General features: G+C 45.2%; 1 protein-coding gene across 1 annotated transcript in view; it reads left to right on the top strand.

Annotated features, from left to right (window-relative positions):
* Nucleotides 1-2,836: 2,836 nt before the first annotated feature.
* LCMT1 (leucine carboxyl methyltransferase 1) overlaps nucleotides 2,837-17,686 on the top strand; it is a 57,187-nt gene continuing 42,337 nt past the window's right edge. Inside the window, exons 1-2 of the mRNA XM_056138877.1 lie at nucleotides 2,837-3,044; nucleotides 14,063-14,154. Coding sequence (XP_055994852.1) covers nucleotides 2,941-3,044; nucleotides 14,063-14,154 — 196 coding nt within the window. The 5' untranslated portion in view covers nucleotides 2,837-2,940. The remainder of the gene's footprint in view (nucleotides 3,045-14,062; nucleotides 14,155-17,686) is intronic.

The following is a 17,686-nucleotide window of genomic DNA, read 5'->3' as shown; positions in this document are numbered from 1 at the left end:
GAAGATGATTGTTGGAGCTCCTGTGACTAAGGCTGTAGCTTGACCACACACTATGAGATAAGTGGGAAGTGGACTTTGGCAGCTCTGTAATGTAGGGAAGTGGCCTTCAGGGTGTGCTCCAATTGGTAAGCACCCCTGGAACCAACCCACCGGGGCCTGTATTCTGGGCTCAATGTGTGCAGGCCATGGACTGGACTTGGAGAAGTTTCACTGGATGTCAGTTGTTTTTTCCACTGCTTCAGTGAGAAGTGTCAAGGATCTAGGAGAAAGTCTACCTGCTCTGGCAGATGAAGAGGAATAAAGAACCTTGAGGCATCCCAGGAGTTACAGGGTGACAAGTCCTCTCAGTTACTGAGTCAGGGACTGTCTAACCCTGAAGGAGCAGAGACTATCCAAAGCTGAAGACCTTTCACAGACCATTCTAGCACCCAAAGGACAGATGAGAAGACAAACCAGATGCACTAGAGGAATCAGTCTGAAACCATGCTGAGAGCTTTAAGGAGCAGCTTCAAGACTTCAGCAACTGTGAGCAGTACCACAATGAGAGACAGGATTCCATTTAAAACTCTGGTGAAGGAGAAGGACCACCTGAAGGCGGATAAGTGGGAGCTATGGCACCAAGCCAAGGAATCCTGGGACCACGCCTTTGTCCTGTGATTCCAGGAGGACCTCAATGACCACAGAAACCTGGGTGAAAGAGCTGGAGTCCAAGGTGGCGGCCGTGTGCCTTGGGGAAGGCTTCAGGGAAATAATGGTAGGCAAAAGCAGAGCACCATGTTGACATATGTTGAAGGAGTCCTTAGCTATGCTAACCAGAAATATAACTAAGCATTATTTTCTCACCCTTAACATACAAATCTGTGCTCAAAGCAGGCAAGGAATTAGTGGTAGCCCCCAGACCTTGGGCTGATTACCACCATGCTGCAAAGCTTTCAGAGTCCCAGGAGTTTACAGGGTGAGAAGTACCTACCCTATCTCCCCACACAGACCTGCAAGTGGTATATCTGGAGAGGCTTTATGGAAAACTAAAGTCCTCTGAATCATCAGCTTTTATGGACCAAGGTGCGGTCAGCAAAAAAATGCACTTTGTTCATCAAGCAAAGAAGGTAGATCAAAGCATCTGCCTTCACATATCAAACTCAGTTTTAACATCCAAACCTGTAGGACCAATACCTTATACTCCTTGTGGTTAAGACTTGTTACCCACCAACACCCACTCTATGTGTACACAGCCCAGCTGGAAGACTGGGTGAGAAGTGAGAAGAATAACTTTCTCACTTACTTGCTTTACCCTTTTGGCACTGGACCACTCATCATCCCCTGGTAAAACTCTCTGTCACTGTCACTGTCCCCCATTGTTCATTCATTTTTTCGAGCGGGCCCAGTAACGTCTCCATTGTGAGGCTTTGTTGTTACTGTGTTTGGCATATCGAATACGTCATGGGGAGTTTGCCAGGCTTTGCCGCCGTGCGGGCGAGATACTCTCGGTAGCTTGCCGGGCTCTCCGAGAGGGGTGGAGGAATCGAACTCGGGTTGGCCATGTTGGCTGCGTGCAAGGCAAACACCCTACCCGCTGTGCTATCGCTCTAGCCTATTTCCCACTGTCATTTCCTATTGGTATCAAGGAACTCTTATTTTCATCTGTTGAGTACCAGGTTGGCATTTGTTATCTGATCTTGTCCCCAGATGTATCTGCCGATTTTTTTCAGTTATTTTGCTGTTTGTATTCCCACTTTTTAAAAGTTTGCATGCACCTATTCCAGCTCCCATCATCAGTTGATAATAAAATTGAATAAACACTTCTTTCTATATTTTTAATATTTACTTTTGAATGTTTTATAAGAAATCCAATATCAACTATGAGTCCAATTCCTCTGGCCCTCTTGGAGAGCCCGGCAAGCTACTGAGAGTATCTGGCCCGCATGGCAAAGCCTTCCAAGCTACCTGTGTGGTATTCGATATGCCAAACACAGTAACAAGTCTCACAATGTTATGGGCCCACTCGAGAAAATTGATGAACAACGGGGGGACAGTGACAGTGATGAATATCTTGAATATGCATAAATTGAAATCCACATATTAATGCCCTCCAGCTTAATAAGTCATTTACGTGCTTATGATCCTCCCCATTATGTATTCACCAGTATCATACTCTCTGATTCTCCACAGGGTACAAATACCCTGGTTCCAGTCATCAATCTTTCAACCCAAAGTGATAGCTCTATTTCATCCATTTTTATTGTTATTTTATTTTCCACGAAGTCCTTCCTTAACTACATCGTGTGTCATTTAAGGTTTTTTTTTTGATCTTGTAGGCCCGCTCGAGCAAATGGATGAACAACGGGAGGACAGTGCTACAGTGCTACAGTGCTTTGCTAATAAGTGTCTCTAAATTTTATATATTCAAAGCCCCTTGGCACAGTTCTTGGTGCTCAGTAAGGATTCACTCAATGGTTGAATGCCACTGAATCCTGCATCTGGATTCTCTGTCCTTCGCCCTAGATATGAGCCTCCTGCTAGCTCTTTCCGCCCCGAGTTAGTCATAAGAATATGGAACAAGTAATAAACCGGGGTGGAGCTGGGGGAGGTTGGAGCACAGGCGTCTGTAAGCGCGCAGGGCGCCTCCGACTACAATTCCCCGAAAGCCTTGCGGCAATCTTCGGGTCCGTTTCCGTTTCCTTTCTCACGCGGCGAATTTCCGGGTCTGGGGGCGGGGCCAAGGGAGCCATCCAATGACCGCCTCCGCGGGCTGAGGCCGGCGCCAATCAGCGGGCCGCTTGCTGGAGCCGCCGTCGTGGGCGGCCCCGCTGCGAACCAGCAGCTGAGCCGGGTGGAGTTCAGCGCCTCTCGCTCGTCTTCGACATTCGCACGGTCCCAGCAGCCTGTCGACCCCGCTCCCATGTCCGCGGTGGGCCCCGCACCCCGCTCCCTCCAGCGCCCATGGCCTCCAGCCTGAACAGGACTGTTTTCGCCCCCTCCTCCTCCACCGACGCCGACGACGAGGGCGTGCGCGGCACCTGCGAAGATGCTTCGATCTGCAAGAGGTGCTGCTGGGAGCGGGGGCGCGGCCGGCTGCGGGGGCGGCGGGGGGCGCCGGGAGCCCGGGCGGAGCCCCCGGCCCGCTGCAGAGGGGCTGGTTGAGCTCACGAGGGTTTCTCCCTTGGATCTTGCGCCGGGGTGGGTTGCAAGCCGGGGCTTGGCGGTGGCGGGGGATGCTGAACGGCCTGGAACTCGGTCGTTGCTGGGCCTTGGCCTTCCCGGGAAACGAAGACGCCCCGGGGGAAAGACGGCGCCGGAGAGTACGAAGGAGTTGCAGCCGGGATGGGTTGTCTGAGGAGGGGCTAGCTGGTCGTTCCTGCGCGGCCCGTGGGAGGGATGCCCCACTGTGCAACCTGGAACTCGGGCCAGCCAAGAGGAGAGATGGACTGGGTCGGAGTAGAAGTCCAAGTCCAGGTTCGAGCCCTGGCTGCCCCTTGATGGGCCCCCAAGTTCTCCGGGACTGAACTCTGAGCACGGTCAGCAGTATGCCCTGAGCACCAGTGGGTGTAGCCCAAAACCAATAGAAAGAGAGAGGGGAAGGGAGGGAAGAGATGATGGACTGCCCAGGACCACAAAATAGTTGTCGCAGAATTTTTCCAGAACTCTTCCCTGTATTCTTAGCCTACACAAGGTTAAGGGTGTAAAGGTTGTGCGGGAGGAAGGAAGGGGGGGGGGGGTGTTCGTTTTGAGCGTAGATACGTGCTATACATCTGAAAGTATAGAAAAGAAAATGAAAATTACGATTCTTAATGTGTACTCCATGCATCGACGCATCCATTCATTTATTCTTCAACACAAATTGTTGATCTTCCTTTGGGCCAGGCCCTCCGTTTGGGTTGGTTGGTGGAGTATTTGGAGCACTTGATAAACAAGACTAATGGGATGTGTGGTCTGCTGAAACTCAGAGCCTAATTGGGAAAAAAAAAAATAGACCAGATGGAAATAATTACCCGCGCTCTAATTACAGTTCTATGTTGACTGCAAGAGAATTACAGCAGGCCATTGGTGGCTGCAGTTTAAGCAGTGTCATTTAAGCCGAAAGCAGAAAAGACTCTTTTTTTTAAAGGTTTCTGTAGGGGAATGTTCAGGAATATACACGTTAGAAAAGCAAGAAGGGTGTGCTGGAGTAGGGGGTCACAAGGACTGCAGACAACCAAAGTTTAGGTCTGACATTTGCACTTTTTGAAGGCTGTTGGAGACAAGCGTGGTGATTCTGAGTGTAAATTTGGAGACAGGCCCTTTCTAACTAATCCTAGCTCTGTCACTTGTTGAGACTTGACGGAATCACTCAACTCTTCTGTGTCTTCTAATTTGTAAAACCATAAGGGTAACACCCACTTCACGAGTGGTCTCAAAGATGAAATTATTTTGATACTAATAAAGGACCGAAAACAGTGTCTGACATGAACTGATGTTAAGCTGGTTAATTAAGTATGAAAGGCATGCAGGCAGTCTTTGGCGACATAGGTTAGTGAGGTTCAGTTAGATTACCAGGCTCAAACTCCGGCAAGCACTGCATGTGGTGTCTTCCGTCACCTCCAGGAGTGAGTACAGAGCCAGGAGTAAGCCACAGCTTGATGTGACCAGCCTCCTCCCTCGCCCACCCACCCACTCCCAAAATTGTGAGATTCCTGTGAGTTAATGTTTTAAGATATTTGGGGGACTGAGTCTTTATGTGTAAATATACTGTGATCTGCATCTTCATTGTGATGTGTTAAGACCATAAATTATATCCAGAAGTCATACTATAGAGATTCCTTGTATAAATTACAGGTAAACTCTTTGCTTCTGTCTCCTTGGCTTCATAATGGGATTTCACAATGGTAATATAACTCCATAACTCTGGGGTTTGAGGATTTAGGGAAATCCTTGATGGGAAGCAATTAGCAGAGGTCTAGCACAAAGTCAGGCCTTTAGTAAATTTATTTTATTTTATTTTTTTTGGCGTCACACCCGGCGATGCACAGGGGTTACTCCCTGGCTCAAGCACTTAGGAAGTACTCCTGGTGGTGCTCGGGGGACCATAATGGGATGCTGAACCAGGGTCGATCTCATGCAAGGCAAACACCCCGCCCACTGTGCTATCGCTCCAGCCCCAGTAAATTGATTTTTTACTCTTTTTTTGAGTGTTCTGAGTATTGTTTGAATTTACTAACTGTATAGCAGAAAGTTTCCTGCAATCCTGAGTTAGTCATAGATCACTAAAGGAACATTTAAAAAGCCCCTTAGCTCCCCAGGACTCCTATCGGACTCTGTTTTAAGTTTGTTGTTCCTTTTTTTTTGATTCAGAATGCTTCCAGGGACAATAATGAAGGCTGTGGGAGGACTGAGTCAGGGATTCCACTTCCAATCATGTTTGACACACAGTGACCAAAAGGCTCATGGTAGATGCAGAAGCGTGGCAGTAACTGTCATGGAAGCATCATCATTATTCACTTGTGCTCTCACCCCTACAGTCCTGTAGTTAGAATTCTTCTGATTTGGTGTGTTGAGTTGATGCCTGATAACTGCATTCGATTGAGCATGTTTTTGTTGAGTAGTTCCTGCGATCGTTAATTCTCCTTACACCCTTTTCTCTCCTTTCTTCCCATTATGTCTCCTAAGTCAGTTCTCCGCTCACACGTTGGCCCGTGAGCCCCACACTTCCCTCAACCCCTTACTGTGCTTTCTGAATCTACCACGCCACCACCAGCCTCCCCAAGTTCCTCACCTCTTCTTATTTGCCTGGACCTTGGTCCTTCTCTAGGCATCTTTGAAAACTTCTTAACTGGTGCCCCTGCAGTCTCACACCAGGAGTTCAGGGGGTGTGCTTCCCATCTGTTTGTCCCCCATCCCGTTTCTTTGAGGTCATGGACCAGCAGGGCACTGTTCTTCCTCCTGCTGCTTTCTCCATGCTGTGCTAGTTCATCTCTCTCTTTGAAGATGTGGCTTGCTCACAGCCTTCCTCACGACCTCAGTTCTTTCCATCATCCTAGTGGGCTTCACCGACATTGGAGGATCCTTCTATATTCTGAAACACCTTAACTGCAGTGATAATACTTCTTATTCCCCTCCGGAAGTCGTCCTTCTAACCCTGACTCACAGGATTGGTACCCAGGTGCTCCACCACTGCACAGGTGAGCTCTGCAGCCACATCTTCATTCCAGATGCTCCACCGGGTACTTCTGCTGTCCCTGTCATGTATTTATCCACACTGATGGGCATAGATTTCCTTGCCCAGCAGCCGTTAATTTTCTCAACAATGCGTTTATTTCCCTGATTCCACATTTGGTAAATCCCTAGCCCTAGTTGAGCCAAATATCCAATTTATCCCGACTGGTGGCAGAAATCACAAGACAGGAAAACTTGGTGCTACTGTGCATTCCTTCAACCTGTGCCCTTAACACGGCCTGCCATTCCCGCGTGATTCGCTTATCAGCCCACTTTTCCTTATGAGGAGTGGAGTTGTTGGGTCTTAACCTAAGTCTACTCGAACTTTTCTGCTACATTGCCATCCTGTTTCCCACAGAGATTGAACCAGACCACATCCCACCAGCTGTGACTTCCTTTTTCTCCACATTCATTTGCTACTTTCATTCTTCACAGAAACTTTTTCTTAGGACTAAAGCATGCCATTGGGGGATATGTTAGATACTAAGCTTGCCCATGAGGAAAGGTAAAGGTAAAGGCCCTCCCGTTGATCGTCGATTTGCTCGAGCGGGCCCAGTAACGTCTCCATTGGAGACTTTGTTGTTACTGTGTCTGGCATATCGAATACTCTCGGTAGCTTGCCGGGCTCTCCGAAAATCAAATCATAAATCATGGACGGTTGCCTTTAATACACAAATACACGTGTATTTGTGTATTAAAGGCAACCATCCATGATAAATTAAATTCTGAGAGATAGCTGCAGAAGATAATGATCTTTCATGCAGTTTTTGTCCTTTTTTTTTTTGATGACAGTGACTTTACCTTTCTCCAATAGCCTAATCTAAATATGTTGTAACTTTCAGCAGATCTACCTCATTTGTTTTTAATAGCTATACAGAATTGCGTGGTGTGGTTTTACTTGACAGTGTTTGGCGTTTCTTCCATTGTTCTGGTTTTCAGACAGTTTTGATTTTGCTGTTAAAGTAATACTGTGATAAGCATTTTGCATATTGAGTTTTTGTTTGGGGCCTGTGTTCAGGGCTTGTTACTGCCTCTATACTCAGGGATCACTCACGGCTGGGCTCAGGGAACCTTGTGTGGTGTTAGTGATAGAACCCTGGCTAGACATTTGTTAGACCATACCCTCTGTACTATCTCTCCACCCCAGAAAATATCTTTTTAACTTGTATTTATTTTAGCTAGTGGACGGAGCATCTCTGTTTCTTCACTCCCTTTCTCTTTGTGAAATAACCTGCCTTATATAGCTTCTAAGGTTTAGGTGTGTATTACCGTGTGTAAATACTACATCACATTTACAAGTGAAAGGTCAGCGCTGGACCAGAGAGATGGTACGGTTGATGGGGCACTCGCCTTGCATGCGGCCATTCTGGGTGTGACTCCAAAACCAAAACAGAATAAACTTTAAAAGTCCAGTGCTCTCTCCTGGTGGAGGGACGGGTACACGATCATTGTGTAACTGAAACCCAAGCATGAAAGTTTGTTAAGTCTGCAGCTGTACCTCATGGTATTTCGCTAATTAAAAGAATAGATAAATAAAAAATAAAAGTCCAGTGCTCTCTCCAGTGCTCATTGTCCCTGCTTACCGAATTACCTGCCTTCTTATCCCTTCCCTTCCGGTAATCACTATATTGATATTATGAATGGAAGTTTAATTTTGTTTCATTTTGTTTGCCCATTTATTCTACATAACATCTGTGCAGTCATGTTTCTTATCTTCCTCAGATTTAATTTCACTTAGCTTAATACAATACTCTAGGTCCATTCATGTTGCAGACAGAAATTTAATTTTTTCATGTGAACCTTCTTCCCATAAACCATTTTTGTATAATGTCTTTTTCTTCTTTAGTTATTTGTATTTTTATTATGATCTGTTAGAACTTTTATGAGTGATAGTAATCTATTGTCTCTGTAGTTATGGCAGTATTTTTTTCTCAAATGGATACATGTCTTTCAGTTTCACTTGTATATTTCATAACACTGAAATTGTGAATCTTTGTGGGGTAAAATCTGACAGTCTTAACTTTATGGCATGGAGATTTGGGGTGATGCTTTGTAAGACTATCCTCAATCATGGGTGATATTTGCTCTTAGCACTTTTATGGCTGTCTATGCTTAAGATCTTTATACTAAATTCTTACATGTCTTAACTCAGCAGTGTTACTTTAAGCTTGCAACTTAGGTTTTTTGTCTTGTTTTGTCTTTTCTTTTCTTTTCTGAGCCTGAATTCTTTGACTCATAGGTTCTTTGTCCTCAGAGCTTGCTTCCCAGAGTAAGAAGAGGTTTCTACCTGAAATATCCGATGTTTCTTTCTTAGTCTATTTGTACAGCAATGGCCTCTGTGAGTCGGGGGGGGGGGGCAGGGGGGGTGGAGAGAATCAGGAAAGGAATGCAAGAGACTTACGTCTCCCCCTTCTCACAAGGGAAGCCTACCTGAGGAACTCTACCCTATATTTTTCTGCATAGGTTGTTATTAGGTGTCGTAAGAAAATACAGGTCCATCTTGAACTGCAGAACATTGTAGTGAGATGAGACTCTCTAATAGAGTCGATGATGCTTCAAACACGAGTATAGAGGCCTCTTGGGAAGAAGGGATGTGTGAGTATTGGAAAGGGACCGTGGATGGAGGGAGTCTGCTGCAACTCTTATTTTTACCTCCAGAATTTCTCTAGAGATTCTCGAGATGAGGGAAGAGAGGGAGAAAATGGTAAAAAGGGACAGAGAGGTGGGGAATCTGTCTTGGTCTTAAGTATTTGACACTTAAGTATTTGACACTTAAGTATTAGCACTACTTCAAAGAAGACACCGAATTATTTCTGAAACACTACCAGGTTCCTTCTGTCTCTTCTGGCTAGTCTCCTTTTCCTCACTAGCACTCATTTTCTGACTTTGGTTGCCATACTTGAAAGTCTGGCAAATGTCACCGTCAGCTTCCTTCTTTCTGTCATCTTCCACTCCACATGCCCTTGGAGACCCAGCCAGGCTTTTGTGTTGTCAAAACCCAAGATGGCAATGGTGACGATAGAGAGTAATCAGTGCTGCTCCAATGAGGAAGAGTCCAGAATGAACTAAGCTCCAAGTTTTGTTGTGGAATGTTTCAAAAAAGAGAATAAAGGCCTATGGGAATTCGGGTAGGGGCTTGGGGGCCGGGGACAAGGGTGGCAGGCAGAGGCTCAGTAAAACTAGAAGTGAGACATTACTCCGAGACGCAGAGGAAGAGAGAGTTGTGGATCCATGTGAAGCCCATTTGGATTTGCCAACTGGGAAATTAGGACCCTGACTCCATGTGCTGTCTGGAACAGTGAGATCAGAGCTTTGGGCTGCCTGGGCTATTTCTGGCAAAATAAGAGACATGCTAAGAATGTGCCTTTGAACTGTTAGACATATTAGTGGGTTTGGGATTTTTTCCCCCTGGGTCTTAAAAGCCAAAATTGAGGCCTAGTCAGGCAGAGCACTGAGTGAAACCTCACTAGTTTGAAAAAGGAATCTTTCCTTCCTTCCTTCCTTCCTTCCTTCCTTCCTTCCTCCCTCCCTCCCTCCCTCCCTCCCTCCCTCCCTCCCTCCCTCCCTCCCTCCCTCTTTGCCTCTCTCCCTCTGTTACTTGACCTTATTTCAGGAGGAGATAGAAAAGAAAATAGCTTTATTAGGAACTATGAAGAGGGAGAGAAGGGAGAGAGTGTAACAAATTGAAGGTGAAAATATAGCCTTCTCCAGAGTGGAGAGAGCCCCCCAAATAAAGAATTTCATGACTCAGGGTTAGGTGCAGGTGACCCCAGAATTCGGGATATGTCCTTTAATTTTTGTGTGGGTGTGTGAGTATCCCATGACTTGTTCATCCAGCCACCTGAAGATTGGTTTGGTTTTGTATTGCATCCATTTTGTGGTTTCTGTGAATAGTCTGCAATGACTATTCTTATTTAAGTCTTTTGTTTGTCTCAGATAAATGTCTAGGAATAAAATTGCTTCTCATGGGATGGGTATATATTTAATGGCCAAATTGATTTCCAGAGTGATTTATCAACTTAATACTTCTCACAGTAGTGTATCAATAATTCAGTATTGATATTTGGTGTCAGTAAGTATAAAATGACACCTCATTATGGCCTTAAATTGCATTTTCCTGGTGAGTAATGACATTGAACACCAATTTTTGTGTGCTTATTGAGCATTCCTGTATTTCATTTTATGAACTCTACGTCCCATTCTTTTTTCAATATTTGTTGATGGTTTCTTTGTTAGTTTTGACTCATTGGAGTTTTATATATTCTGGATAAGAGTACTTAGTGAGATAAACATATTGTTAATATGCTTACATAATAGGAATGGAATTTTGAAATACCACTTAAAGTAATATCCAAGATAAGACTGTCTAGAAACAAATTTAATGAAAGACACGAAGTACCTTTACGCTGTGCTATCTATATAGTATACTGTCTCTCCAGTCCCAAATTCTTGTAATTAAAAAAGAAAGAAATTAACAGATTGACTTTAAAATGTATATGGGATCCGTAGAATAGCCAAAATTATCTTCAAAGGAATAAAATTGGAGAAACTATGGATTGGAGACATAGTATAGAGGTTAAGGTGTTTGCCTTGCACCTGGTGAAATCCAGCACTACATACGGTCCTCAAGCACCGTCAGGAGTGATCTGTGAGAATGAAACCAGGAGTGACCCCAAAACAAGCAAAGGGAGGAGAGCTTACAGTGCCCAATACTGCTTGATCTTACGATCTCTAGTAAGGCTACAGTATGAAAACACTGTGGTCTTAGCGTAGAGATGGCTCGTATTCGAGGATAAAGAGGCCCAATATAACCAGATACTAATCAGATGATTTCCACCACCTCCCACTCCAGACTGTTAAGTCATTTCAGTGGGGGACAGAAATATTTTCTTCAGTAATTCTGTATCAACTGGAAATGCAAGTGAAAATGAATATTGAGCTCTGGCTCATCCATTTGGGTTGGAGAGATAGCACAGTGGGTAGGGCGTTTGCCTTGCATGAAGCCAACATGGCCAACCCGAGTTCGATTCCTCCGCCCCTCTTGGAGAGCCTTGCAAGCTACCCATGACGTAGTCGATATGCCAAAGACAGTAACAACAAGTCTCATAATTTGTTGTGAGACAGTACTGGTGCCCACTCGAGCGAATCGATGAACACCGGGAGGACAGTCTCATCCATTTGGGAAATATCATAAATTGAAATAGGGGCTGGAGAGATAGTACAGAGGGTAGAGTACTATCCTTGTGCACAGCCAACCTTGCTTCCATCCCTGGCATCCCATATGATTCCCCAAGCACCGCCAGGAGTAGTTCCTGAGTGCAGAACCAGGAATAACCCCTGAGCATCGCTGGGTGTGGCCCCCAAAAGCAAAAAATTAAATTTAAAATATATATAAATTGAAATAAAAAGCTGAAATCAAAAAATAAAAAGCTTCTCTATGAAAACTGCTGTCTTGGTCGTCTTGGGGAGGGAAATATTTTGTGTAAGAAATACAAGAGGCTCTTAACTACAAAAGAAATTTCCCTCCAAGAGTACTGTATTCTGGTCCCCGGTATTCCGATGGTCTTGATCCATGTTGGGCAGTGCTCGTCCCAAGGCCTCGTCCCAAGACTTTCTCACTGGCTTCTGCTTTCAAATGTGGATCCCTTTTCTGTCTTTACCCTTTGCGCGTTATTGATCTCTGTATACAGCGGATGCCGTAGTTCATCATATTAATCCTTGGAAGGTAGTTAGATGGTGCCAATTGGTGATGGGCCCCAGCCCTATCATGTGAAAGGGAGAGTCTGTTCCCGCCCTCCCGGGGGCTGCTCAGAAGAGTCACCAGCAGCCTTACCCTTCTTGCTTCAATCGCAGGTTTGACTTTCACTGCTAGATGGCATGAGATGGGTCTTTTGATATCCTTATGCAGATTGCCTTTTTTTTCTTTTTCACAAGCTATCAAAGAACCCGAACCTAGCTGCAAGATCTATCTCTGTCTCTGTCTCTCTTATACACACACTCACACACACACACCTTTTCAGCCTACTTTTCAAGAAAGAAAGGGGGCTTCATACTGCAAATATCAGACTCCCAGAATAATTTTTCTTAAATGTGACAATATAGAACATAAAGAGTCAGTTAAGAGGTAGACAGGGCTCGAGACCCATTCTCTGGGATCTGGCTTGATGCAGGGGTTCATATCCACTTGGGACTTGTCAGTTACCTAGTGATTTCCGTGCACAGTTTCAGACGTCTGGTGGTTAACCTGGGCTTTTGCCCCCAGTTTTGGAGCACTAAAACTTTGACTCCTCGTAGCATAGCACAGACCAGGGTAAAGGGCATGTAGGCTTCTGTAGGATGACACTGTTTTGTCCTTCCTCGGGTAGTTTACGTTTATCGGGTCACACCCATCCCAGGGCACTGAACTTGTATTATAAGTTAATAGTGCCTTTCTCCTCTCCTTATATCTTTTGAATAGTTTACCTTAAAGCAATGTCCTTTCTGTATGAACACAGGAAGACAGTTAATATGCTTTGTATCTTGGGAGTTGATTGACTCCGAATAATATTTATTCCTAGGCATTTGCTTTCTTGACTCAGTTGCCCTGAGTTCCTAGCACCCTAAAAGCAGGGTCCTAACGAGGGACTGAATGGACCCAGGGCAAGCTGTGAGTTACCCGGGCATCGAAATGGGCCAGGCCAAAGCGCCACAATACTCAACTGTAAGTTGAGGACATGATCATGGACAAATGCTGTCATGATCCAAAAGTAATGATGAGACTAGGACTCTGCTGGGGCTAGGAAGACTAACCTGGCCTGAGGACTTGCAGAATGTATAGTGAGATGTTCTCAGGAAGAACCAAACTAAGTTTATATCTCTTACTGTGCTCATACAGAATGACATTGCTAGAAATAGTAGAAGTAGATTTACTACAACTATTTAAGTAGATTACTAACTGAGGAAAGAACACACCCTTGTTAGGATCCCATCCTTGAGCGGATCTCCTAGTAATCTGGAGTAATCTCTTTAGATGAGATTTTATCCTTGAGTTAATCTCCTGGAGGAGTGGTCTTACCTCTCTTTGTTGATTTGTTAATGTTCAACCCACCTTTGTGTCACCAACCTACCTGATTGCTGTATAAACTAAGAATTCAAAGCTCGGAGGGAGGAGAGTCAGAAGTGAGAGAGCTTGGGCTCCAGAGATCCAGAGTCAGAGCCAGAAGGAGAAGGGGTTCCATATTGGGGCCCAAGAGAGAAGGAGGCAGAACCGTCCCGATCCAGGCCACACACAGCGGCTCAAGAGCACCAAACATGGGCAGTGAGACAGTGCCATCCAGTGAGCCCGCAGACACACAACCTTCGGCGTTCTAAGATTTTACAGGCTTCCAATAACATTGTCCAAGCTAAAACTGTTTGATTTGTTCTTGGTTTCCCTACTGTGACTTCCTGAAAGAACTAGAAATGACTGGTGCCTAATACAGAGTTAGGATAGCTATCTTAGTAGGTGCTTTGTGACACTTTCCAATTTTGTGAAGGTCTCTGGTTACCATATTTTGGGTGGAGTGCTTCGAGTCATGTGAGTCATTGAGTTTGTGGAGTGTGGAAAAGTTGCAGGTTTTCTGTATGAAGCATGGGCGAAGTTTTCTGCTACTTAGAACTCTGGGAAAAGAATTAATGAAGGAGACTACTTCGGGGTGTATGGCGGGTAGTGTGAAATGAATATCAAGGTGAGGAATGGGTATTAAATTTGTCACAGAGCACTGAGTGTGCTAATGTTGGCTGGGGTGGGAGGGGAGATGTTATTCTCCTCTTGGCCTGGCCTCTGAGTACCTCACCTTGAAATCTTGGCCTTTACCTACTCTTTGATCTACTTCCTTTCTCATCTTTCTTTCAGGTTTGCAGTGAGCATCGGATACTGGCATGACCCTTACATCCAGCATTTTGTGAGGCTGTGTAAAGAGAGGAAGGCCCCTGAAATTAACAGAGGTGAGTGACCACCTCCCACCCCAGCTTGTCCTCATAAACCCAGAGGCCTGGGCTGTGGGGGATTTCTTCATGTGTTTTGACTGTCTGTCTGTCTGTCTTTGGTCTCCATTGTTGTGCAAGTTGTAGTCCCTGGTGCTTGAGGACCAGGGGTAGAAGGCAGAGCCTCACACGGGCAAGGCCTGTGCTCTGCTATTGAACCATGCCTCCAGCCCTAGGGATTTATTCTTTTTCTTTTTTGGTCACACCCAGCAATGCTCACGGGTTACTCCTGGCTCTGCACTCAGGAATTACTCCTGGCGGTGCTGCTGGTGGAACTCCATATGGAATGCCGGGGATCGAACCTGGGTCAGCTGTGTGCAAGGCAAATGTCCTACCCACTGTGCTATTGCTCTGGTTCTCTGGGGATTTATTCTTGAAGGGTTTTAGTGTGCAGTGTCTCCAATCTTTGGTGAAAGTGCTAATATCCTTGACATCCTCACCAACATGGGGTGAAAGTTTTGTCTGTGGGGGTGAGGGGCTCACTCCTGGAAGTGCTCGGGGCCTGTTCTCAGACTCGGGGTTCCCTCCAGGTGGTCTCCAGGGCACTTTGGGATGCTGGGGATTGAACCCAGGCCTCCACGTGCTGAGCAAGAGCTGAATCAGTCCTTTCAGCTGTGTCTCCAGTCTTTGGAGGAGACACTTTTTAATCTTTGTTAATCTGATATATGAAAAGAGGTATCAGAGTCATTTCATGTTCTCTTCCTCTGAGTTACTAGTAGGAGTGAAGGTCCTATGTGTAAAAAGCCACTTGCCTATCATCTTCCAGTGAACTGTTTTTTTCACGTAAGGGACTAGTTTAGTTGCCTCTTGTGTCAGTGATATGATTAGAATCTACAAGTAATTCCTGTCGAAGAAGTGACAGGACTTCCGACAGGAGGAGGACTTCAGCGCTGCCAATCTGGGATCTGCCATCTCAGCTGGATGGACTGCCATCCCAGTCCTCACCCTGCCTCTGTGGCAGACAGTTTCCCCAATACTCTCTAATTTGGGGCAATATGCTTTGCTCGAATTTTCCCACCACCATTCAAGCCCATCTGCCAGGGGCAGATGCTAAATAATTTATTTTCCAAATGGACCAGATGCCCCCAATGCTAGTGTGTGCAGAGGATCTTGTCTCTGCAGACGGATCCTGTAGTTTAGTTTGCCATGAAATATGAAGAAAATATAAACTGGTGACCTGTGAGCATAAGGACATGGCATTAATTGTTAGCACAGGGTGAAACCGAGGAGATCTGGGCTGGGCCTGGCTAAGCTCCTTTCTGTTCCCGAGTTTGGTTTCGTGATGGCGGTGCCAGAGAGGTAAGGGACCCTCTGGAGACCAACTCGGTGCCTTGGAAACGTGTCCACCCTGCTTGCTTCTTTCTTTCTCCCCCAGGTTGGAATTTTCATCGGGGAATGCAGCCCAGTGAAAGAGCTCTTTCCAAATAGTGTATGGTGAACATCACTTTTTCCACCAGCGTCCAATCCAGTTGTGGCTATTTTTTTTTTTTTATAATATAGGGATACTGCTATTTGTTCAGCCATTGATTACGCTGATTGAATTGGGCTTGAACTCCATATTACTTTTTAATTTTATTATACCAACGTGAGATAGAGTTATAAAGCTTTCATGTTTGAGATTCAGACATACAATGATGGCTGAATCCCTCTACCAGTGCACATTTTCTACCACCAATGTCCCCGGTATCCCCCCACCACACACACACACACACTCTCTCTCTCTCTCTCTCTCTCTCTCTCTCTCTCTCCAGACCTCACCCTGCCTCTATGGCAGACAGTTTCCCCAGTACGCTCTCTTTAATTTGGGGCATTATGCTTTGCTTGAATTTTCCCACCGCCATTCAAGCCTACCTGCCAGGGGCAGATGCTAGATAATTTATTTTCCAATTGTGTCTATTCTTATAAAATGCAGTTGAAGAATTAAATAGAAAAATGATCGAAAAGCACCTTCACAAATATGAACCCAAATTATCATTAGCAGATTCAACAGCCATCACATTCTTCTGTCAAATGAATGAAAGTTTCTAAATGCTACTTTCCGATTTTATTCTTCACATAGTCCCCTTCCACCAGCAGTGCTTTAGAACAGAGTTTGTGGACCAGGGATTTGGCTCATTGGTCCCTGCCTTGCTTGTGTGAGGCTCCGAGTTTGAGCTTCAGCACCACAGAATGAAAACGTTTTACAAGAAGAGCAAAGTTCATCTTCATTTTTTTTTAATTTCCTATCTCCTCTGCCCCAGCTCCCCACCTCAAAGCTTAACAAATCAATTTCTTAGCCAGCGTTTGCTTTTGCCATCCTCGGCCTAGTCTGTGAAGCCATACACGTTTTGACTTAGCCAGAGTGAAAATTGCAGGAATGTGGTTAGGAACACAGCTTCCTTTGCTTTGAAACTCATACCTGCCCAATTTTCTGGCCTAAAATTCTCTTCTCTGTGTGGTCTCAGTTTTGAGTTCTGCAAACATACTTTGTACCATTTGTTACAGCAAGATGACAAAAAAAAAAAAAAGCAAAAACAGATCAAGAGGCCAATTCCAAGAAAAGCATTTAAATCAGGTGTTGCATTTCTGTGTGCATGCTTTGTGGTTTTATTCAGCCTCCCGTGCAGTACTTAGGTGGCCCAGGGACTACTTTCAACAATGCTCAGCCAAAGCATCCAGATGCTGAGAGCCCCCAAGCTCCACTGCCAAGTGATGCTCAAGGTGACCAGGAAGTGCCCAGGGCTCTAGCCATAAGACTTGTGATAACACATATAGGTCATGCACTCTCGCCTTCTGACCTAACTCCCAGCCCCTAGATCAAGTGTCCTGATGTCAAATCAAATACTTTTGTTCGTGTATGTGTAGGACATTTAAATTGTATATTTGAAACTTATGAACACACAATAGATACCGCTAGACTTTAAGAAAAGATGAAATCTTGTAACTTGCCAGCAAGTATCCTATTGAGTGAAGTTAGCCAATGGAAGTGGGACAGACACAGAACAGCCCCTCCAACATGGAACATAAGATGCATAGTAGATGGGGGTGGGTCTCACCCCTGCCCCTCCAAGGGGTATGCTCCACCCTCTAGCAGTGCTCAGGGAACCGTATGCTGTGCTGAGATTTGAACCTGGGTCAGCTGCAAGCAAGGCAGGTCCCTTAACCCCTGTACTATTGCCCCTTCCCACTTTTAATTTGATGAAACAGCCCTCGGGGGCTCGTGGCTACCTTATTGCACAAAGCAAATCTTTTATAAACTACCCTCTAGGTGAAAAGAAGAGCCTGGTTATATAACCCAGATTTCCCCTCCCCCCCCTTTTGAGAAAACAGCTTGTCATTTAAAGTTTTAAACATTTGCAAAAATATGTTTCACAAGCAAATGTTTTACGTTGTGTGTGTGTGTGTGTGTGTGTGTGTGTGTGTGTACACATACTTGCAGATCTATTTATGAAGGGAGCACCTCTCCTTCACACTGATTAACAGAAGCAGAGCCTGTTCTGTGGACTGGTCTCTA

This window comes from Sorex fumeus, unplaced genomic scaffold (genome assembly GCF_029834395.1).
Source record: "Sorex fumeus unplaced genomic scaffold, SorFum_2.1 ptg000130l, whole genome shotgun sequence".
NCBI lineage: Eukaryota > Metazoa > Chordata > Mammalia > Eulipotyphla > Soricidae > Sorex > Sorex fumeus.
This window is presented reverse-complemented; position numbering and strand designations above follow the sequence as displayed.